Consider the following 23681-nt stretch of genomic DNA (forward strand, 5'->3'; position numbering starts at 1 on the left):
GTGCAAACCTCGGCACGCCTATAAAAAGACCTTCTCATTCTCTGGCACGCCAGCCCTGAGGATGCCGGCAGGTGACGGCGAAAGCTTGGCGCTTTTTAAAACTTTTATAGTTTTAACCCATTAAAAACTTCTTTAGTTTTTATTACCCTAGTGTTCATTTTTATATTTTATTATATATATATATATATATATATATGTAGGTCTTTGGTGTGTGTGTGTGTGTGTATATATATATATATATATATATATATATATATATATATATATATATATATATATATATATATATACACATACACACACCATATATGATGTGATTATGCAAATGCCTTGACTTAGTTATTTTAATCAAATATTCTACTGCAAGTACATAATTGTGGCATTTGCATAATTACCTCATTGCTTGCTTGTAATTTTTTAGATAATGTGTTTAGCAGAAAAACCAGTTAAAAGATAGGTTCCTGAGAAACAGCCTGTACTGATACATACAGAGATAATTAAGTCATATTATTTTCCTGATATGTAAGTGATTTTTAAAAATGTTTTTATTCCACCTTTATTATTTTTTATAAATAAGTCATGATGGCAAACATACTTAATACTCCTTCCACTCTACATATATGTATCTGAAAGAGAAGGCAAGAAGAAAAAAATTCTTAGTTGCCTATCTTTTGAACTTGTTATTTTTGCCAAAGGAAATGTTAGAAGATATTGACCGAAAGGTACTGAAGCTTCCGCACCTTTTTCTAATTTTGAATCTTTCAACATCCTGTAAATATTGTAGTAAGCATGCATTTAAATTTACAGAAAGATGTTGTATTTAACTTTGTTCCATGTAGAGGTTATCTCAGCTACTGTTCACTTAGAGAGTCATTGAAATATAGAATTAAATCAGGGTGTATTAATGTAGCCTTTTTAAAAATCAGTAATATTGCTACCAGTGGATTATACTACTTGCTCATCCAAAAAAGGCCAGTATTATATATAAGTATGTTTTCTGTTTGTGTTGATAATGTTCTAACTTGACTAGCTGTGAAATAACCAAAGAAATTTTTTTTTTCATTCTGTTTTTTGAAGGATCGTGTAACATTCAGAAGAATTATATTGAAAAATAATGCAAAGAAAAGGAAAACGTATGAATTATTTGTTGAGTCAGTGCCTCTTCTTAAGTCACTGGAGGTAAAGTACTTTGTGAGAAATGAACCAGAAAGCATGTCTAATTAGATTTTCCTCAGCATTGTAAACGTTTAAGAGGAGGTTAGGGGTTAAGGAAAGCATCTACGACAGCAATTACTTTATATTATTGATAGGTTTTTCAGTAAGCTCTTCAGACAGATTTGGCTGGTTCTCTATGTATATCATTCTCTGCCAAGGAATTTATGACTGAGTCTTGCTATATGACAGTTGGCCTTTATAATCTAAAGTGGGAACCTACACAGTGGTGGCCTATATGGAACATATAGCAATACCATGTTGTCAGATAGTCAGGAAAATTATCATAAGTCTACCTGTTGGGCTGTGATCATCCTTCTGCTAATTAATTTAGTAACGAAAGCAAAGAAATGCATTAGTTTCTAGACCTAATGGTGGTGGAACTGCCACTGCTGTTCCTCTTCAGTAGAGATACACACACACACACACACACACACACACACACACACACACACCTATACCTGGAAAGGACCAGAGTGATAATGTGTCCATTTTCTTGGGTTGAGATGTATGCAATGTGAGGGAGACACAGGGATAGGCATAGATGGAAAAAAACAGGTATATGACATCCACAGAATGTAGATGTTCAGGGTAAAATTATGCATGATTTATTGGACTACTTGATATCGTATATAAAAGTATGAAATGTGTATTGATGGAAACACTGTCACCTCCATTGCTTTGTGGAAATGGATTATGCTAAAGAAAGGAACAGGGCATATTAAATTCGTTTTTTGTTGTTGCAGCCATCTGAGCGAATGAAAATTGTTGATGTAATAGGAGAAAGGACATATAAAGATGGAGAACGCATCATTGCTCAGGTATATGAGTGCAATTTTCTTACTTTGGTAAATATTGTGTTTCCCTGTTAATAAGACTTGTCCTGAAAATAAGCCCTACCTTGATTTTTACGCATGCACCTAATATAAGCCCTACCTGCAAAATAAGCCCTAGTTAGGACCCCGCCCACTCTGTTCCACTGTCTGATTGCTCATGGCTGCAGTGGGGCAGGAGAGCACGCCACGCTCTGGTGCTGCCACCACAAGGTGAGGCGAGGCAGATGGAGGTGGGGCTGTCCCACAAGCCCTGCACCCATGCACCTTAGGGCCCCCATAGCCAGGCCACTCACCTTGTAGTGGGACAGAGTGGGTGGCTGGCTGTGTGGGCTCCTGCCTCCCCTCATCTCACGGCAGTGGCGTCGGCTTCCCTCTGCACTGCTTTGAAATTCCCTCCCAGCTGCCCCAAGCAGACCCATCACCAGGAGTGGCCTGGAGAAGAAAGGTCTCCTTGAACACCCCCAGCTCCCCAACATGGCACCCTGGTTCCTGCAACCTGCACCTCCTGCATCCCTGGGCCAGGCGGGTGCTCATTTTCCTGTTAAGTCCCTGAGGGTCTCCTCTGCGCCCCTTCCCTATGGCGTTAGCAGCAGCAGCAACAACATCCCCTTTCCTCTATCCCCCCCCTTCACAGACTGTCCCCCCAAGCACCGCCTGTTCCTAGTCTAGGCACCAAGCAGGGTCCTAACCAGGAGGTGAGCCAATGAGCCCCAGCCTTCTCACAACCACCCCAGCATGTTGGCTGGCTGGGCAGTGGGCAAAGGTGGACTTTGGGAGGCAGCGATGGAGCACGGCCCAGCAGCAGCAACAGCAGAATCCCTCTGGGACAGCCCCGCCAGCACCAGCTATTTAACCCTAAGCGCCCAGACCGGAGCCTTAGGCTGGTAAGGAGGTGGATGCTCTAAATGAGGATGGCGGCCTCAATGGGGCAGGCCAGGCAATGAGCGGAGCACTTTTCCGCCACCGCTGCTTTCTCCTTGGAGCCGCAAGTGCAAGGCAGCTCCGAGGCAGCAACCATCTCCTGTAAGCCCACCGAGGTTCCGGTCTGGGTGCTTAAGGTTAAATAGCACACAGCTGGCCCAGTGGAGGGGATTCTGCTGTTGCTTGTGGCAGTGGCACCAGCGCACCTCACGACCTGCCCCCTTGCGGCCACAAGCAACCAGATGGTGGGAGGGAGTGGACGGGTGGTCGCAAAATAAAACATTCCCCGAAAATAAGTCCTAATGGGTCTTTTGGTCCAAAAAAGAAATATATAAGACCGGGTCTTATTTTCGGGGAAACATGGTATATTGGATTTGGGGGATAGTTAAGAATTTAGTCATATACAGAATTAGAAAAGACTTCTAAAAATGGATTGCAGTGAATACCATGCATGTGTTTTGTAAAACGTAAAAAAATGTTAAAAAAAAATCTTATTGATTTTGTGCCGTTGTACAGATTTGCTAATTTACATTCTGTATTATTTGGATTCTAAAATACAGAATAATTACTTTTCAAAATCAAAAGCATTGCTCAAACAGTATTTGGAAAGAATATCTTAATTTTCTGAAGCAGCAGTAACCTTTATATTAGGATCTCCTTTCTCATTGAAATATTCCAATATCGCCCCATTTTTCCTTTATATTTTCACATCTTAGATTAGGTGGTATAGATTCTTTTCTCTGTGCCGCTGTGTGCTTTTCTGAGCCTCAATCTCAGAAATTACATTACTTTGTTTGAAACTGATTTTGATCAACACTTCAGAATATCCAAAGACATCTGTAATCTTGTTATCACAGGGTGATAAGGCGGAGAGTTTTTTCATTGTAGAATCTGGTGAAGTAAAGATCATGATTAAAACCAAGGTGAGTTCAGTTATTTCTGGTATGATGGTTAAAATTTAGAGTAATTTAATATTTTTAAATATGTCCCATTGAGTTGACAAAGTTCAGGAATCTTTCCTGAAAATAGTCCTTACTGTGTCACATTCCACTTATCTTGGAAGAAAGATGGAGGATGCCTAATGAAGAAACTATGTATCGATCACCAATTATGGAAGCCTAAGATAGGATTTGAGAACAGAGTTGCAGTGGGATGGGAAATTCATCCTATTAAGTGGAAAAATCAAGCTTATTATGTAAAGCCCCTTGGTGAAGTTTTAAATGCACTGTTAACATAGCCTGGAGAAGAGTGTGTGTTAATTTAGTAATGAGTTTTATCCTGCATATGTTGTTCTTTAATTTATTGTAAATCCATTTATACTTTATACAATCTGGTTTCCTTGAACTATTTTGGTACTGTAATTCCTAGACTTTTCTAGCTAGTTATAGTGAGTGACTACATTTATTGTGAATTTTTGGGTAGCATTCCTAACACATCTAATGAGTACTAAGTTTAGAAAGGTCACTTATATTTTTCACTAATAGAATTGCCTTTCCAGATGAATTTTTACTGGTAAATGTTTGGCTTAAGAAGTCCTTAATATATGTATGCACTATTAGGGCTAATTTCTTGGCTTGACAAAAGAAACATCCTATGAACAGGTTACATGTCAAGAAATCAGGACTAGATCATATTAATTTGCTAATTTGGGCACACATTCCTGGATAACTTTATTTGCAGAGAATGTTTCACAATAAAGGGACCCCGAAGAAGTTAATTCATACAAGCTTTAATGCATGGGTCTTCAAACTTGGCCCTTTTATGACTTCAGAATTCCTCAGCCAGCGTTGTTATAAAAGGGCCAGGTTTGAAGACCGCTGCTTTAATGTGACATCTGACAGATATGGAACTGAGAACAGGACAATCTCAAGATTTTGGGGAAGGTGAAATATTTTTGATAACGTTTGTCAGCAAATAACCATGTCTGTGTTTTGAATTTCTGTTGTAGACTGTAACAGTAAAAGATGCAAACCAAGAGGTAGAGATTGCTCGATGTCAAAAAGGACAGTATTTTGGAGAGCTTGCACTTGTTACTAACAAACCAAGAGCAGCCTCCGCCTATGCTGTTGGGGAAGTCAAATGTTTAGGTAAGAACTCTGTTTTCCTTTGTGATAATTACTATTAGAGTTGGATTCGGTTGGTTCTGTCATCCATACTGTTCTGTTTGGATCCACCATTTGTTTAAAATGGCTTCTTCACTTGTAATACAAATCAGTCGCAGTTCCAGGAATCCTTTGAATATATACTGTATATGGTGCTTGATTGGTAGAAAATTGGCATGAAGTTTCAAGAGATCTTTTTTCCCACTATTAGTACCTCATATTTCAGAGCATGTTAGCATTTTATGGATCTCTTGATTAATAAGATACTGTATGGAGTTTCCATTATTACTCAAGTTTCTAGGAATGTTAAAAGGAAGTGAGAAGTTGCAACTACTCCCTTACTGAGCTAAATTTAAAGTAATTAAATAGCCCCAAACTACAGATTTTATAAGTTTGGACTTTGCAGATCTTGTAATAACTATCTACTTCAAAGATAGTGAAGGGAAGCATTTAATATAATATTTCCAAGATTCTTTTGTCAATCCTTGGGAATTCTTACTTCTGGGACTATTTTGTGATCGATCGCTCTAATTTAAAGGTAATAACTGAATTACTGAGTCTGTAATCATGGCAAAATCAGGTGTTTAAAAATTCCCTTTGGTCACATTAAGGCATATGCAAACACAAAAAAGGCAGTTTTTATTCTTGTCCCATCACTTGTAATTCCATTTAATTAAATATCCCCTAAATTTGCATGATTCCCATCCTCTGAGCTTCCAAAAATCCTTAAAAATCTGGCTGTTCTCCTAGGCCTTGAGTTGCTGCGCCCCTATAGGTAGGGTTTTTTTCTGCTTTGTCTGGTCTTGCTCTGTTTTGAATGTCTACAGTTGGTTTTCAGCTTTTTTTTCTTGCTTTTCAATTGTCAGTTGCTCAGAGTTGATTGGAGTTAGGGATATTTAAATAAAATCATTTATTCTCCAACGATTTTTTTCCTGTTTTCCTGGGTAATTTATTTCATTGCTTTTTTTTTTTTTAAGAAGAGCTGGGTTGGCAGCCTCTTTGAAACTAATGTAAAAATTTCTGTTCGCATTTCTCTGTATTTCTGTGCAGTTATGGATGTGCAAGCATTTGAGCGGTTACTCGGGCCCTGCATGGACATTATGAAGAGGAATATAACTCATTATGAAGAGCAGCTGGTGGCATTGTTTGGTTCAAGCATGGACCTGATCAATCCAGGCAATTAGGAGGAGAGTGCATCAATGTCTTCTCAGTTCAAGACGTAGAAAAGTCTCCTATTAGTAACAGCGCAGCACCACACAAATGAAAAAAGGACACTACGGGACAGTGGCTGTTGGTGTCTTCTTGGGCATTTTTTTTAGAAACCTACGCAGGTCTCAGCATAGCTGGAGGGTTCAGGGCTCACTCCAGGCCTCCGCTTTGCTGCTGAAATTTTGTTATTAGACCTAGCCTACTGCTGAGTCTCTTAATCCTCTTTTCACATTGCTTGGTTCAGAATGGCATGTTTCTCCCAACAATTCAAGTGCCTGATACTAAAGAAATGGAGCGGTCTATTTGTTGTTCTTGTTTAAAAAAAAAAAAAGGAAGAACAAACTTTGAAATCAGAGATCTGGATGTTGGGGGCTGTTCCTACACTTGGAAATAGCTACCTTCTTAACATTACCTTCTTGTTGACAGCTTTTTTTTTCCCTCACACGATCAGAATCTGATTTTAATAATGATACATTTGGATTTGAATGTCAAAAAGGAGGGGACATTTGTAGAAACAGTAGGTTAACCAATTCTGGGTTTTTCTTGTTCTTTTCTGGAAATGGGAGTGTGGTTGTTTAAAGCTGAAGGATTCTAAAGGAACCTAGCTGATAAATAACGGGCAGTGAAGTAAAATGCTGAATTAAGCAGAGTTTTAAGGCTCCAGTGAATCTGAATCATAAGCCATGAGATTCAGGGGCCGCAAAGGTTGCGCAGAAGATTTGCTGCTGTTTTCTAAATTGGACTGATTTGTGGCCTGCTGAGAAACAGCAGAAATTTCTTTTAAATTTCTATTTATGGAAATTCTTGGTACTTCTAGATTTTACATGGCATTGCCATTGGCAAAATCTGTTTTAATGCTTTTTTAAAAAAGAAAAAAGGGTTGTTTTTTTTGTAACTTAAGGAATATTTATATACTAATGGGGTCCATTATACTGTAATATTTTACAATATTGTGTAACAATTGGGTATAGACTTTCCAACTACAATACCTATTTGCTAAGTCCTTTTTGAAAATTAACAGCATTTTACTTCAAAAATGATTTTTTAAAAGCTACAATAGAAAATAACCTCATTTCTGGGCAATTAACATTGTATTGGCGGCACTTTTTTGAATGCAGATTCATTTAGCTGCATATCTCTAAAATCTTGTTTGAATCAGCATATACCTGTCAGTTTATATATAACTACTGAAGAGAAGTAACATCTTAAGTTTTACCCAAGTATTAACTGTGTAAGAAATTATCATAAAAATAAGCTAAATGTAGCATCAGAAATTATTAGGGAAGAAAGTATTGATCCTGTATGAAATTACAATTCCATTGTCAGTGTTTCTCAACTTATATGTGTTTTAGGAATAAATTTACATTAATTGTGGGTTTTCAGCTTATAGAACAAATCAAAATTTAGTCATTGTGCCATCAAAATTTGATACATAATTCAGCCATTCTGAATCCCCATTGGCAATACTATAAATCTAATTCATAGGTTGCCTTTTAATCTGGAGCTTGTTTGCCCCCTTTTTACAATTTCTAGTCTGTGTTATTAATTTAAGACTTAAATGTTTTATATGTTGTTGAATCAGGAAATAGCACTTGAAAGTATTTTTTTTTTCTTTTTATAATCATTGCCATTGAAAAAGGTACCGAAGCTCTGGCCATCATATTTTATGTTTCTGGTTTTGTTTTGTTTTTCCAATATATCAATTTAAACTTAGCTACAATTTGAACATCTGAGGAAAAAATGCTTTATTTATGTAAAGATTTTACACCAAAGATTTTTAAATGCATGTTTCTCAATTTGGGCAAATTATTACTTGGTTCTGAATCTCATAAAAGGGATTGGTGAAAAAAGGTAAGTAGTACAGCCTTTATTCTTATATAAGTAGCAAGTCATTTTTTAAAATTTTCTCTTCAGGCTTGGCCAAGGTACAGCTGAACTCAACAAGTGTGTTCTAGAACCACCATTTTGGCTACAAAATCATTCCTTTCCATTTCTTACTCGAGTTCTTTTGTGTCTTTCGCCATGTGATGTAATTTAATAGGTTATACAATTGGGGTATCTCTCCCACCTAGTTAATCTTCAGCAACCACTTGCTGGGGTTGGGGTATTTTGAAGATTCTACATTGGTAAGAAATGATCCAGGAAAGGTGAACTGAGGATATATTCAAAGCCATTTTCAAAACGAAATCAGTAGGATGAATTAATATTAATTATACATGTTCTGCTTTAAACAAAAACCCTATATTATTTTGAAGGCAAACAATTTGAAGGGCTGATTTGCAGAATCCCAAACTGGGTTTATCTTTTCAATTGGTGCAAAATCTTTTTATCTATATATGTGTGTTTGTAGCTGAACAACTGGTTATATGAATCACTTCCTTATGATAGTAGGTTACTGACATTACTGTGAGTGTGAGAATTCTACCTTTAGGTCCAGTTAGAATAGATACTTTTGGCATTGGCTGATTTTAATACAAGTTCAAACTCTTGGTCACATAGATTGATTATCGCATTAAAGAAATTATTTTTTAAAAGAGCCATTGGCCTCTGTCAGAGTAGAAATTTATTTATAATGTCTAACTTAAAATGACTCGTGCAGTATTTGGAATGAAAGCTAGAGCAATCATGTAAACATCTGTTTCTTCCTTTGTGGATTTCCCTTTCATTTTGCAAATCCAGCTGGATGTCAGCAAGATCGGTTATGAATAATTCATCTCCATCCTTGTATCCCTCCTTTAACTTGGCTTCATTAACTTCTCATGTTGCACATCATTTCAAAATGATGTGTAACCTTCTTTCCTAAGGGCAAATCTACTCTTCATTCACATAAGGTAATTGGTGATGTCTAGCTTTAATAAGAGAACTCAGCAGCAAAGTGGCTAACCAGAGTGGTGTCTTCTGAGAGTGTCTTTTTTAACTTACATTTCTTTTTTGAGGTTTCTAGGAGGAGCTTATACTGTCCCTATTCTTGAGATATGTCTGTTGATGTCACAGCACAAATTTTCACGATGTATTAAAATGAAATCTAAAACAAATAGACAAGAAAGCGCAGCTTTGAGGAGGGAGGAAACTTGACGTCCATTTTGTCATCTTTTTTTTTTCTTGAAATGTCTTTGTAAAATTAGTTTGACAAAAAATACAAGTTTTCTGGTCTTTTCCACTCCAGTTATTTTTGTTGTTGTTGTGAATAGTGTGTGTGTGTGTGTGTGTGTGTGTGTGTGTAAGGCGAATGTTTCTGTTTATTCTAAGCACATATTTCCTTTGAGGAGGCCTTTTATGTGGGTTCTCCTTAAGCAGGTCGTAGGGCTGTGCTGGACTTTGATCTTCTGGGGGGGGGGGAAACAGTCCCTAATCTGGCAGGAGCGTGACACATCTTTTCTGAACCGAGCTAAAGCTTAAAACCATGTGGATTGCTGTGGATGTTTTCCAGCTTGGTCCAAAAGGTAATTTTAATTTTGCATAAAGATGCTACCTCAAGGCTCTTAAGAGCTTTAAATGTGTCTTGCCTGTGAGAAGGACACACATTGATTCTGATAAGCTGTTCTGTTGCATTAGGTAGGAGGCATATTTTTTGTCTTTTGGGGGGGGGTGTATTTTAAATTATTTTTACCTCTGCCACATGATTGTTTTCAAAGTGTGAGCAGTTTTGCAGAGAGATCTGTTCTTGCACTGTAGTGTTGCCCAAGATGGGAAGAAAGTATCTTCCACCTAAGACACTGGTCTCATTCTGATCTGAAGTTTGATTTTACTTTCAACTAATAAAAGCTGACATGCTATATCCATCCTTTCTGACTGCAGTTTTGCATGTGTGAGTGTGCTTTCTTTAATCCAACCAATGCAGTCCTTTTACCGTTTTTTTCAAAAGAGCAGTTATTCTGGTTTTGTTAAAAGCAGCAAATACTGAAAAGATAATGCATAGTGCAAGAACTAGGAATAATTCTTTTTCTTAAGAACAGTGTTATTCTGAGATGGAAAAAAATGCTGATTTAAATGCTTTTATCATAGACACTTTTATCAACTAAGAAGCTTGCCATCTACAGGAACTCTCTGCTTTAACCTTCCTAGAGATGGCCACTTTTCCTGGAACAGCCTATCCAGAACTTTTTTTCTCATAGAACGCTCAGAACGGAGTTCTGGCACCTTTTTGGGATGGAACCTTGTAGGGTAGGCAAAGCGGGTTGTATGACATGTGAGTTCTGGCACCTTTTGATTTATTTTTTTAAAACGCTGAACCTATCCCTAAATAGACATACTGCATTTTCAAAAACACCACACGCAAGCAAGACTCTTCAAGAAGGCATTAGGAGCTGCTTGAAGATCTTGCTGCCTGTGGTGTAGGGTTTCCTGCCCGAGCAGGGGGTTGGACTAGATGACCTCCAAGGTCCCTTCCAACTTTACTACTATTACTATTACATCAGTACCTTCTTCTCGTTACATTATTTCATGTTACTCAAGTGACATGTAAAGTGAAATAATAAGCATGACCAAGTCAAGCAGCAGTGGTTCTGCCAGTACCTGGTCAGCTTGGGCTCTTCACTTTTGCATTGCCGTGATATCACAGGAAGCAGGAAATAAAATTTCAGTGAACTGGGAGAAAAAGATAAAAAGGTGAGATTTGTTAATTTAACTTAATCCAAAATAGCTAATTTGGTGTGTTAGTTAAGCCACAAGGTTAGAAACTGGGACACTGTGAGTTCTAGTCTCACTTTAGGAATGGAGCCAGCTGGGTAACCTTCAGCTATTGAGTCCTTTTCAGCCTTAGGAAGAGGCAAACTACTGAAAATTTTGCAAAGAAAAATTGGGGGGCTAATCCAGAGAGTAACTTGAGGGTACCAAACATCCCACCATCTCCAAGAGAAGTGAAGTAGATGCAATTAACAGTGGACACACCACTGAGGATCACTGATTTTCAAACCTTAGTCTTCAATCACATGACATTCTTTCTCACCATGCTAGTGAAGTGGGTCTTTAACGTGCATATTTGTACAAAATGTTGCCACAAAGTCCTCGGTTATATTGCAGGCTCAGCATGCCTTCCAGAGAGGAATTTTTAAAACTATTATTAATCCTATATAAAATTGGAAAGATACAATGGAAATAATTAAATCCAGTACCCTGCTGGGATAGATTGATAATGCAGAGATGTAGCCCTTTGCTCCCTACTAATCTAAAATTTCCTTTTGTCAGAGCAGGCTAAGGGCTTTTGTTGTTGCCGATTCATAAAGTCTGCCAAGCAGTCTTGTTCCATTTCTGTCATCCTTGGAATCTTTTTGATATCGGGGCCCCCTAAAATAAGTTGATTTCAGAGGAAATAGGTGAAGTGCCTGTCAGCTGATTTATTTTCCTGTTTGGAGCTCTGCCTCTGATATTGGAGAAAATTGAGGAATTTGTGGTTCTGGGTGACTGTGCCAGGAACCATACAATTTCACAATGCAGAAAACTGAAAAAGTATTTGGAAGCAGTCTTTGCTCAGAGGAAAGACAATTAGAGTGAAGAGGAGGTAAATAAACATAGCTACATGGAGTAACACCAATGCTACACACAGAGAAGTGCAAGTTCCATTAGAAAGCTGGATCAATTCTTGATTGGTCTTTATGGAATGGTGGCGCAAAGCTTTGTTCTCTCTAGGTCCTCACCACCTGTGCTGCCTACTAAGTATCTTGAGTTGCAGCTCCCATTGGACCAGCCAGAGAAGTCAACATGGGGCTAGTGGTGGGGCAGACCTTGCCTGTCTCCAGCCATCTGGCACTTCCTGAGCCTCAGGCCACCTTCTTCTGCTTGGCTGAGTCACAGACTGAGTTGTAGAATTCCAAGAGGAGCCTTGCAGAGATCCTGGGTCTCTCCAGGGTTATGAAGTGTCCACATTTCTCCAGCCGATGCACTTGGGAATTAGGAATGGCATCCGCCAAAATTTCTGCACCCGAAGAATCAAAAACCTACACAAAAGGAAACAAGGAATTTCTTCCCGTCACAACTGAAATATTTATGTTGAAAAAAAAAAACATCCTGACTTGGGCGTGCCATCTTACATTTACTCTTGGAACAACATTCAGTATACAAGCCTTTAATAGTAACTGATGTTTTACATGGCATCTCTGCCATTCTCAGATATTCAGGTTGGCGTGGATTGTATAGCCAGGTTACATGTGAGTTCTATTAAGATATAAAGAAGGGTCTTTGGTGCTTTCTGAGCTTGGTGGTTTTCTTGCAGACTATTTCATTATCTAAACATCAGTGCTAGCACTATCACTGTTTTTATTTACTGTTAATAGTTCAACCTCTTGACCACTAAGATCCATCAGGATGTTCTCTGTCATTATTTCTATGATTTCATTTCCTTTGTTTGGATATGCTTTATTGATTTTATTGGATTTACTTTTATGATAATGAAATTGATTGATTGATTGATCCATCCATTCAGTTTCTATGCCACACAACTCAACCGACTTTGGGCGGCTTATAAGTTTATGAAAACTTTTATTAAAAAGTGTAAGTGAGGATATAGCAAAGTGGAAGGAAAAATGTCTGTGTCACATTTCTCCCAATTCTGAATTTAAAATAAAGTAGCACTGCCTTTCATCCTGCCTGCAAGTGCTGCTTAACACTTCAGCATAAACCTTTGCTCTGCACGCTGGGCAAAGTCCCCAGGCTGGTAAACATGGCATAACCTTCTTCCTCTAGAAATGTAGGCAAAAAATTCAAGCTGTTCCTTGAACTGCAGAATGTCGCCTTAAGAATAAGAACTGACACTTATTTTCAAGTGAAGTGTTTCCATCAGGAACAACGAAACTCAGCAAATGAAAAACCACAGCAGTACAATTTCCATTGCAGGGATGGTTCTCCTGTCTGATTCTAAAATTACACACACTGTGCCAAAAAACCCCAGATACACATAAATCCCTTACCTTGTCCTCCTTTCCCCAAATGATCTGGGTGGGAGCTTTGATTTTCCTCATGTTCTCATGGAGGCTGTACTTCGATTCAGTGCTGGTGAGGTCCAGAAAACCTTTTTCAATAAAAGGAAGCAGAATTGGTTTGGTTTTTTCCCCTCATTTTTAATGAGCATTGACACCTGTCATGAACTTCCCTTTTTCTGATCTTCAGTTTTTTTATTCTTATATTTAGTGTATGGTGATGTTACATTAGCCAGGAGACTAGAAAGCTAATGCAGAGTAATACAGATAGTCCTCAATGTACAAGTACAATTGATCCTAAAATTTCTCACTTTTGTTAAGTGAATTTTGCCCCATTTTACAACTTTTCTTGCCATAGTTGTTAAGTGAGTCGCTGAGGTCTTAAGTTAGTAACATGGTTGTTAAGTGAATTTGGCTTCCCCTTTGACCTTGCTTGCCAGAAGGCCTCAAAAGATGATCACATGACCTGAGGGCACTGCAACCGTCACAAATATGAGTAATTGCCAAGCATCTGAGTCTTGATCACATGATCACGGGAATGCTACCATGTTTGTAAGCGTGAAAAACGGTCACATAATTTTTTTCAGGGCCATTGTAACTTTGAATGGTCATTAAATGAACTGTTGTAAGTCAAGGACTATCTGTAGTTTGGCTGCCTGCTTACTATCGTAGCTCTGTTTGGTACATGCTTGTTCACTTCCAAAGGTGCACCACAGGAGGGCGAGCTAGCTCTGCACCAGAAAGAAAGACAACGGCTTTCCTGCAACAGCATCTGAGGCACTTTCCCTCCACCGAAGCTGCCTCACAATGGGCATCGCAACTGGGATAGTTCAGTGCTGACAGGATTCTAATTGTCCACATAAAGCAGCGGCTCATCTCGAAATAGTATCTATTTACCTACTTGCATAGAACATGGTTCTGAACTGCTAGGCGGGCAGAAGCTGAGATGAGTGACAGAAGCTCACCCCACTACACAGTGCTAGGACTCAAACCGCTAGATCAAAGATTATCTCCAGCATCATTAATGAGGAGATCTGATTAAGGAACCCTTTAACCCTTTTCTCCCTTACTTGCCTGATGCCAGTCCTGCAGCTTCTCTAATGTGTATCACTCTATGTAGCTGGACAGGGACCTCTGGATTCTCCACCCAATGGGGGTTGAGTTGACTGGGAATTATGGGGTTTATATTCCTAACACCCTTGGAGGACTTGTAAAATAGGAAAGGCTGTCTCCTTGTGATTATGATCCTGAAATGTGTGGCCAGGGGCACTGGCTCAGAATATTAGTGTCTCTTCCATTGTAAGCTGCCCTCTTTTCCTGCCTCATTATTGTAAATAAATGTATAGTAAAATAGACCAACATTTTGCTGATATATCGGTCCTTTTCAGGATTATTTTCTCATTTTAAAAAACAGAAATGGCCATATCTGAAACAAACACAGTGAAAATCCACTGATTGAAGCTATTTTGGCTGTAGCTCCCTGGACGGATTCCCTTGATATTAAATGTATGTTTGCCCCTCTAAAACGGGTCCCCAACCCTGGGGCTGTGGCCCACTACTGGGTCATGAGCTGTTCAAATCGGACCACGGAAGCAGCGGGTGAGCGCACCACATGAGCGCACATCCCCACTTGTGCAAGCAGCGGGTAGGTACATGCACACGAGCTCCACTTGTGCGAGTAGCGAGTGCATGTTCCCACAGCTCCCCCCCAATAAAGCCGCACAGGCATGCTTGCCAGCCATTCATGTGGAACCATCCCCCATCTGCCCGCCCCCCCCCGGCCGGTCTGCAAAGCCAGAAAGTTTGGGGAACTCTGCTCTAAAATATGGATAAGTAGCCCATCCGGGTCCATGCTGTGTCTTGTACATACACAATGCAAAAAACATCTTATGTGGTCTCCGATCCTCAAGGTATGCCTTTAGGAGCTAAAGTTGAAAGGAGAAAAGTATAAATTAAAAGTATAAATATAAGTTGTAGGTGTGAAAAATATAAGTCATTTTTTTCAATGCCATTGCAACTTTAAGTGATCAATAAGCGAATGGTTGTAACTCATTACAGGGCTACCTGTATTGCTGGGGCTGTTCTGTCCTATGTTTTTCTATTATTTGCAAGTACTTTCCCCACTGCAAAATCCCCATGAAATGAGTATGGTACAGTATCTTCCCTGGAGATTGAATTGAAATGTGAAGTGTTAAGGATCTAGAGCAGGGGTGTCAAACTGCCAGCCCGCGGGCTGGATGCATCATAATGAAACCGCGCCCACCTCATTGCCGGCAATGGCAAAAAAGTCGCGATATGTTGCGACACATCACATGACGTTCTGAGATTGACACCCCTGATCTAGAGTAATGTTTGTCAAACATGGCAAACTGAAGGTGAGTGGACTTCACCTCCCAGAATTCTCAGCAATGTCTATGCTGACTCTGAAGTTCTGGGAGTTGGAGTCCACATATCTGGAAATTGTCAAGGTTGACAAACCCTGATCTAGGAGCCTACTTCCAACTATATTGATGCCAAAGAGGTGAAAGGTGTGTGCAACATCACAATGCAAGCACGCTTTCATCCTTGGCTTGTGACATCACATGCAAGTACATAAGGAGTAGAATTTTCATCACAACATCACAATTCATGTTCTCACTTGCCCTCCCTCTGTAGATGCTTTTGACCAGGGTCATTGGTCATTCACACTCATATCCTTAGTCTGCTCAGAACAAAACAAGCCAAGAAAAATTATTTAACTGTATCTGTGAATGTAGCTCCCTTCACTGGAATTCTCATCTTTTGAAAGAAAATTTGAAAGCAAATTCTCTATCAAACTGAATGAGAACTGGTAGAAAAAATATTTTATGATTCCTTTTGTAAGGCAAAAAAATAGATGATAGATAGATAGATAGATAGATAGATAGATAGATAGATAGATAGATAGATAATAGACAATTGATAAAGATAAGTAGATGATAGTAGATACACAGAGATAGATAGATAGATAGATAGATAGATAGATAGATAGATAGATAGATAGATAGATAGATAGATAGATAATAGACGAATTGATAAAGAGGTAGGCGATGATAGAGAGAGAGATTTATTGTTTTTATTACAGCCACAGACCAGAGTTCAAAATAAAACATGCTAAAATGTGAGTAAAGAAACAAAATAGGATAAGAAGGTTACAATTGGTGGCAGTTTCATCTGTGGATATGGTAGTCAAGAGTGTGTCTAATTTTACAGGCAATATAGCAGAATTTGGCTACGTTCAAATTTGAGAACATTAAACATACATAAAAGTGATCAGAATTTCCTGGGTGTTTTACCAGATTAGGAATTATTAAAGTGGGTCCCAGGATCCTCACAGAGGATGCAGCATAACAAAGACATGAGCTGCAATTTCAATTCAGGGGCTGCAAGGGCAGAATTTAACCTAATGGGGAATTTTTTTTTTTTTTGTACCCAAAACTGCTGCAGGGAGAGTGCTGAAGTGTGCTAAAATTAGTGCCCTTTGAATTTGGAGATGGTTATGTGATGTAGATATTTTTCTGGTTTGAAAAAGAATGCTTGATTATGTATTTCATGAAAACTCCCAACAATAATCTGTATATATTAGTCAAAGACAGTTTGGGCAATAGAGTTAAGCCTGTTCATGATAACTAGCCAAAAATGGGCAAAAAGTGGGATCCAGTCGATGATGAAGATGAAAAAGGGGGAAAGGGCCTAGAAAAAAATAACGGTTATTTTTTATGATGCATCCACTGTCATTTTAAATCAATCAGGGCCCTGAAAAAATATTTTTTTAATTTAAAAAAATTAAAAATTTAATTTTGTGCCACCTCACAGAATGATGTCATGAAGAGCTTGGCCCTGAGAAAAATTGGAAACAGCAAATATGAGCTGGAAAGCTTTGTCCTCTAGGATTCTCTACATTATTTGGTGAATTGCTGCCAACTTGAGTAGACAGTATTGATCCAGATGAGCATCTAGCAGCAAAAGAGAAATGGGGCAATTGCCTCCATTCTCCTGAAGGACTGTTTCCTTAAGGCTTCTCAGCACTGTATTGTTTTTATCCCTGTGTTGTGGGAACTATTAATTCTAATATCTGATATCAATATCAGATAATATATGATTCTGATATCAATGTGCTTTTGCCCAGTTAATGTCTGCCCTCAGCCTCAGGAGCTCTCTGGAGGATTTTAAACCATCACTCCTTCAATCTAGTTCACAAGATTATTGCTGTGGTGTAAATGGGAGGCAAGGGTTTTATATAGGCACTTTGAGTTTCTGGAGGAAAGGCAGGATATAAATCTAACTAGGAAACAACCTATAAACAATAATGAATAAGGCCAGAATGTATTTTATTTTTGTGTTTGTCTGTCCATCCCGTTCTCTTTCTTGTATCTCTTAAATTATCAACCTACAGGCAGGTTATGTCCCAGTATCTCTGGGATACCTTTCCTTTAAAAAGAGCAGAGTAAATAGGGAAGGAGGGAGGGAGGGAGGGAGGGAGGAAGGAAGGAAGGAAGGAAGGAAATGAGGGAGGGAGGGAGAGAGGGAGGAAGGAAGGAAGTAAAGGAGGAAGGGAGGAAAGAATGAAGGGAGGAAGGAAGGAAAGAAGGGGGAGGAAAGAAAGAAGGAAGGAAAGAAGGGAGGGAGGGAGGGAGGGACGGGGAAGGGAGGGAGGGAGGAAGGAAGGAAGGAAGGAAGGAAGGAAGGAAGGAAGGAAGGAAGGAAGGAAGGAAGGAAGGAAGGAAGGAAGCCATGCATCTTTTTTTTTATTCTGATATTTGGGAAATATTTATGCTGATCTCCCTTCCATCTTAAATTTCAGTCTTGTGCACTTCCTGACCATCTTGTAAAAGAACTTGCGGAGAAATGGAAGATGTTATTACAAAGGACTGAGAGAGCAGCAATCTAGAAAAATGTCAGATGTTCACCTGCATCTTTAAAAAGTTGGGCTGGGCTAGGCAAAGTTTCATGAAGTTTTCTGTTTGCTCCTTAGTAACTGGAACAAGAGCACTCTTGGCAAGATCCTTCAATAAAACTAGCTTTTTTAACCACAGAAACAGTTCACTTTGTTTTGGAATCTTCAGGCCTAAAATTAGGGTGAGAATATGGAATAAATATATAAAAAATTACTACCATATTCTAGAACAAAACTAGCAAGAATCTTAAAAATATATAAAATATACTAAAAATGTGTTAAAATTAAGTAATTTCTTTTTTTATATAAATATTCTATTAGATTTTTATAAGGATAAAGGGGAAGTGGGGTCAATAAGGGTATAACAAGGGGTGACAAACAAAAAAGGTTAGAGCAGGGGAAGGGATCAGTACAATAGTGGGGTTATCCCCTACATTAAATCAACGCTTCAGCAAGTAAACCTGTCCGGGTATATATATTCAATCATGATAATATAAGATAACAGTACTTGATATAATATTACTAATTATATTACTAATTAATCAGATAACTTTAACACATTAATATATTACTTATTAGTTATAGTTACTTATTGTTAAAATCACAAAAAGAAAAAGGAAAAAGAATTCATAGAAATAAACATAAACATTAAATACAAAATAATTAAGTAATTTCTTTTATCAACATCCTCAGCTGGTAAATAGCAATAGCACTTAGACTTATATACCGCTTCACAATGCTTTACAGAAGGGGTCCCCAACCCCTGGGCCACAGCCCATTACCGGTCCATGAGCTGTTCAAAACTGGGCTGCCTGAAATGGCGGGCAAGTGTGTGCATGCACGCACATCCCCTTGCGTGAGTAATGGAGAGTATGTGCATGTGCGCTCCATTTGTGAGTTGAAGTCCATGCCTCACATTGCCATGGTAGAGAAGCCCTGATCTAATGGGTCAATTGGAGAAAGGACTGAGGCCACAACAGCAAGAACACTCTAGTGCAGTGGTGGCGAACCTATGGCACTAGTGCCAGAGGCGGCACTCGGAACTCTCTCTGTGGGCACACGTGCCATTGTCCCAGCCTTGCCTCCCCCCATGACCCCCTCACCAGCAGCCCCCCCTGGAGGAGAGTCGCCCCCAAGTGTGGCCATGCCGAGCAGCGCAGCCAAGGACATGGCAGCCAGGCAGCATAGACAAGACTCTGCCCTCACGCCCCATCACGCACAGTTGATGCTGCAGGGTGCAGGGTGAGGGTGTGGCCACCATGGTGATCTGTGACGGGCCCTGGAGGCAGTGAGTGGCCCTGGAGGCAGGTGGGGTGGGGGCGGGATGGGGGGTGGAGCAGGGGCAGGGCCAGTTTTTGGGCACTCGGTTTCTAAAAGGTTCGCCATCACTGCTCTAGTGTGTGATGGTTGGGTGGATGCAGAAGAACCAGCAAGTCATGGAATCGGAAGTGATATCTTTTGCAAGGCAAGTTAGTTGAGGATCCCTGTGAAAAGTGTGATTGTGTTGTGTATGTTGACATAGTTAATATATATATTGCCTCTTTAAAGATCAGTTGTTTTTTAATGGGTTTTGTTGGATCTGGAGGTGCATTCCCCCTAGTTCTATGCTGGCTGAAATTTCTACCATAGGCCTGATTGAAACTTTTTGAAAAGGGATTAGAACAAAACCCTAATGGGAGGTTCTAACATTGGTTACAGTTTTGAATTGAAATCTAGCTGCTGTGTTACAAATGGGCTACCCAGAAGTAGCTATGAAGAAATGAAATTTCTGATGAGAGAAGTCATCTCCAAACAGCCCATCCTCATTATATAATCTAGATCAGGCATAGGCAACCTTGGCTCTTTCATGACTCATGGACTTCAACTCCCAGAATTCCTGAGCCAGCATGGCTCAGCTTGGAAACCTCTCCCTTTCCCCTCAGCATGACTGGCTCAGGAATTCTGGGAGTTGAAATCCACGAGTCATAAAAGAGCTAAGGTTGCCTACCCTGATCTAGAGTTTGAGCCAAGCATTCTGGCCTTTTCCTTCAGACTTCTCTCACTTGATGTAGATACTTACCAGCTGGGCAGAGGAGGGCTAAAGAGGAGACATGGGCTGGATAGAGAGCGGCATAAACCCCAGCAACCATGCCTCCCATGGACATGCCAACCAGATGGAAAGGCTTGTGGTTCAGGCCAGCACACTGGACAAACTGAAACAAACATTGGGAACAAAGAGATTGTGGTTGTTCTTTCATGAGATGCTCACCCATCCTAATCCCTTCTTTCTAGAACTAATTACACAATACAACGAACAATAAACTAATTACATGGGCTAAGTTCACACTGCCTGGTAGGGTGAAATATTGCTCACGATTCAGCGATTCATGCAGATTAATGTTTATATGGCTGATGCAGCAGCCTCTAACATGACGAGTAAGAATGTCATCCAGCAGTAAGAACAAGATTGAGTAAAGAGGGAACTTTATGGTAATAAAATACATTTTGTAAAGAAATTTGGTTATGCAGTGTAGGCCTATAGAACAATGTTGATGCTTCCAAAATATGGAAAAGGTATCTCACAGGGATAATGATGAATCAAAAGTAATAATGACAAAATTGAGAACATCTGTTACAGCCCTTTATTAAGATGCTCACAAGATAAGAATAATACTAAATACCTGAAAATTTTCCCTCTACTGGAGAGTGCACAAGACTCTTGGACGTGACAGTTGATGTCCCATTTGTAATTCCAGCCCAAAACATGACAATATTGCACAAATCAATAAGTGTTGGGGGAAACTTTAATCACTATAGGCCTGGGCATATTTTTCTAGGATTGTCATAATAATCACCCAACATCAGACTGAAGCTGTCCTAAATAAACCCCAAGTAATCAGGATTCATTGACATTAGTAAGCGGATAAGGAGCGTGCAATTGCAATGTCTTCCATGTTGGACTTATCTGTGGAGATTTGGATTCAGTTCTTTAACTCTCTGAGGTTCATTAAGTACCCATGGGCAAATCATAGCTAGAGCTAGTTTTCCTTGAACTGTTTTGAGGTTAAAGCTGGACAACCTACATCTGAGAAGGAATTGAATAGGAATGAAAATAATGAAGTACCACGCAATGCACAGCTACTTCACACATCTGTGTGACTTTTGAAGGGATTGATTAGAAAGCATTGGGTTTCTCTTATGTGCATTTTTAGAAAAAAGATTCTTGCTAGATGGCAACATCTAGCCAACTTTGGTTCATCTTGGAAAATTTAAGCAGGGTTCAACCTGACCAACATTAGGAATATCTGATCCAGAGTGAAAAAGTAAAAACAAAAGGATGGAGTCAGTGGCAAAACTCTTTTGTTTCCAAGAAATTAAATGGACAAGCCCATGACTCAAAGGAGATTCTACATTTTTAATTCAAAAGATAGATATTCTATATATTTTTCATTGCACAGTCACTCCTGGAGTTTATATCTAATTTCTCTCACACACACACCACTCACTTTCCCCATTTGCTGCCACTCACCAGCCTTCAAAGAACAATGTATCACATCACTGCTCAAGAAAGGCCCTACCTGGTGTATCCTTTTAGCTTGAGCAACTGCTGTGTAACTTTCTCCAAGCAAGCGAGTGGTTCCCCCGTGACCTGGCAGATCAAGGCAGATCAAGTGGAGGCCCTTAGGAAAGACCTATGGGGAAATGGTTGGGCACGTGAAGCCAAGGAATCAAAACAAAAATAGCTGGCTTTGTTCACTGCCAAAGGCAGGACTAGAGAAGAAATGTGATTCTTTGTCCCAGACCAGATCCAGTTCTCTCCCCCAATATCTACACCCACCCTACCCCATCTTTTCAATTTCTTCCACTGCTCTCAGCTGAAGCATTTGGAAAGCAGTGAGCATGCTCAGACATCCTTGATTTATTTGGGGAGATGATTATCCTCCTTAGATTTCACTCCCTTCTGGCCGCTAGCTGCTCCACCAACAACATGTTATTGATAGCCCAAAGCTCATAAGGTCAACAATTTGCACAGGGTCTGAGTTTCCCAGTCTGCTTTATCATAGTGGCAGATGGCTGGTTCTCAGCTAACCCCAAGAAGATAAAGAAGCAGAAAAATTGGCTAGAGCCTTAGATATAGGCATGAGCCATTCTAGCCAGGAACTCTGGAGATGGTTCTCCTGCTTGGAAGATTACCAGAGTGGGGCAGGTTGTACCTCAGAGACACCCACAGCATTATCTTTGGTCTTCCACCCATCCCACTCTGCTCAATGGCAAGAAGGCTCAGGGGCAGATGGGACACAGGGAGTGATATGAGCACATTTCCTTTAAGAGAAAGAAGGCTTCAGCAAGCACATAGGACGTTTTGTCTATGACTTCTAGTACCCAAGGCCAGACTAGCACCATCCAAGCTAGAATAAAGGGAAGACCTACTTCAATGGTGTTTAACCACATGTCTTTGTTGAGTGAGAATCCATGAAGCATCAGCACAGATGGTTGGGATCCAGGCTTCCCTCGCATGAAGTATCTGAACCGGTAGCCCTCACTATCGAGATTCTTTACCTTCACACCCATGCTGTGATGCTTAGTCCTGAAAGAATGGAGAACAAGTATAGGAGGCGGATGGGGATTTTGTGGAGGAGGCGTATTGTGGAATGACTTCCATTCCAAGCTTGGTTTGTGGTGGGTGGAAGAGGCTATGAAAGCTGTCATACATTACAGGCCACCCAACCAATCAGAAAAAAATAGATGAACTCTTTGCCAATCAGTTAACAAATGTATGTAGGAAGCATACCACAATAGTAATGGGAGACCTCAATTATCCAGATATCAACTGGGAGACAAACTCTGCAGTGAACAGGAAATCAAAAAGATTCCAAACCAACCTCACCAACAACTTTATTACTCAAAAGGTGGAGGAAGGAACTAGACGTAAAGCTATATTGGACTTAATCCTTACAAATAGAGAAGAAGTGATAGAGGGAATTGAAATTGCTGGAACCTTGGGTGAAAGTGACCACGTCATACTGGAATTTAATATAATGCAAACACTACAATAGAAAACAATCCAACCAGTGTCTTAAACTTCAAAAGAGCTGACTTTAACAAACTCAGAGAGAACCTAGGAAATATCCTATAGATGAAAATCCTAAAGGGGAAAACAACCCATGAAGCATGGGAAACCCTGAAAAATGCAATCATAAAAGCCCAGACCACCACAATACCATTGAGAAAGAAAAACAAGAATTTTTAGAAGAAACCAGCATGGCTGCACAAAGATCTCTCTGACAAACTGAAAGACAAAAAGGACAAATACAAAAAATGGAAAGAGGGGCACATAAGGCTGATTATCAGCAGACAGCCAGAACATACAAAGATGAAGTCAGGAAAGCAAAGGCTCAGAATGAACAAAGACTTGCAATAGAAATCAAGGATAATAAAAAAAAGTTTCTTCCAATATAGTAACAACAAGAAAAAAGTCAAGGAAACTGTAGGCCACTAAAGAGAGAAGATGGCAAGGAAATAACAGGCAACATGGAGAAAGCAGAGCCACTTAACTTATACTTTGCATTTCACACAAAAAAAGAACTATAGC

The 23681-nt window shown here is 39.6% G+C and overlaps 2 protein-coding genes across 2 annotated transcripts; one reads left to right on the plus strand and one right to left on the minus strand.

The window, feature by feature from the left end:
* Window positions 1–1041: 1041 nt before the first annotated feature.
* Window positions 1042–10036, plus strand: LOC120316083 (cAMP-dependent protein kinase type II-alpha regulatory subunit-like; the record flags this gene model as incomplete). Its single annotated transcript, XM_039361272.1, has 5 exons — window positions 1042–1179; window positions 1959–2033; window positions 3827–3892; window positions 4918–5056; window positions 6122–10036. Coding segments are annotated over 5 exons (552 nt in total), but the record flags the coding sequence as incomplete, so codon positions are not given.
* Window positions 7943–22660, minus strand: LOC120316084 (monoacylglycerol lipase ABHD6-like). Its single transcript, XM_039361273.1, has 7 exons — window positions 22520–22660; window positions 21667–21780; window positions 20169–20301; window positions 18123–18280; window positions 15065–15119; window positions 13186–13286; window positions 7943–12216 (listed from the first exon to the last, which is right to left on the minus strand). Exons 1-7 carry the CDS (start codon window positions 22658–22660, stop codon window positions 12040–12042), a joined length of 879 nt encoding a protein of 292 aa, XP_039217207.1. The 3' UTR covers window positions 7943–12039.
* Window positions 22661–23681: the final 1021 nt, after the last annotated feature.

This window comes from Crotalus tigris, unplaced genomic scaffold (genome assembly GCF_016545835.1).
Source record: "Crotalus tigris isolate CLP2741 ecotype Arizona unplaced genomic scaffold, ASM1654583v1 scf7180000019240.43178, whole genome shotgun sequence".
NCBI classification, from domain to species: domain Eukaryota; kingdom Metazoa; phylum Chordata; class Lepidosauria; order Squamata; family Viperidae; genus Crotalus; species Crotalus tigris.

Coding starts and splice junctions, on each gene's coding strand:
- LOC120316084 (XM_039361273.1), bottom strand. CDS start 22,660: ATGGGTGTGAAGGTAAAGAATCTCGATAGTGAGGGCTACCGGTTCAGA. Junction 21,781..22,519: donor TGTGGTTAAACACCATTGAA/GTAGGTCTTCCC, acceptor ATTTCCCCATAG/GTCTTTCCTAAGGGCCTCCA. Junction 13,287..15,064: donor TAAGATGTTTTTTGCATTGT/GTATGTACAAGA, acceptor TTATTGAAAAAG/GTTTTCTGGACCTCACCAGC.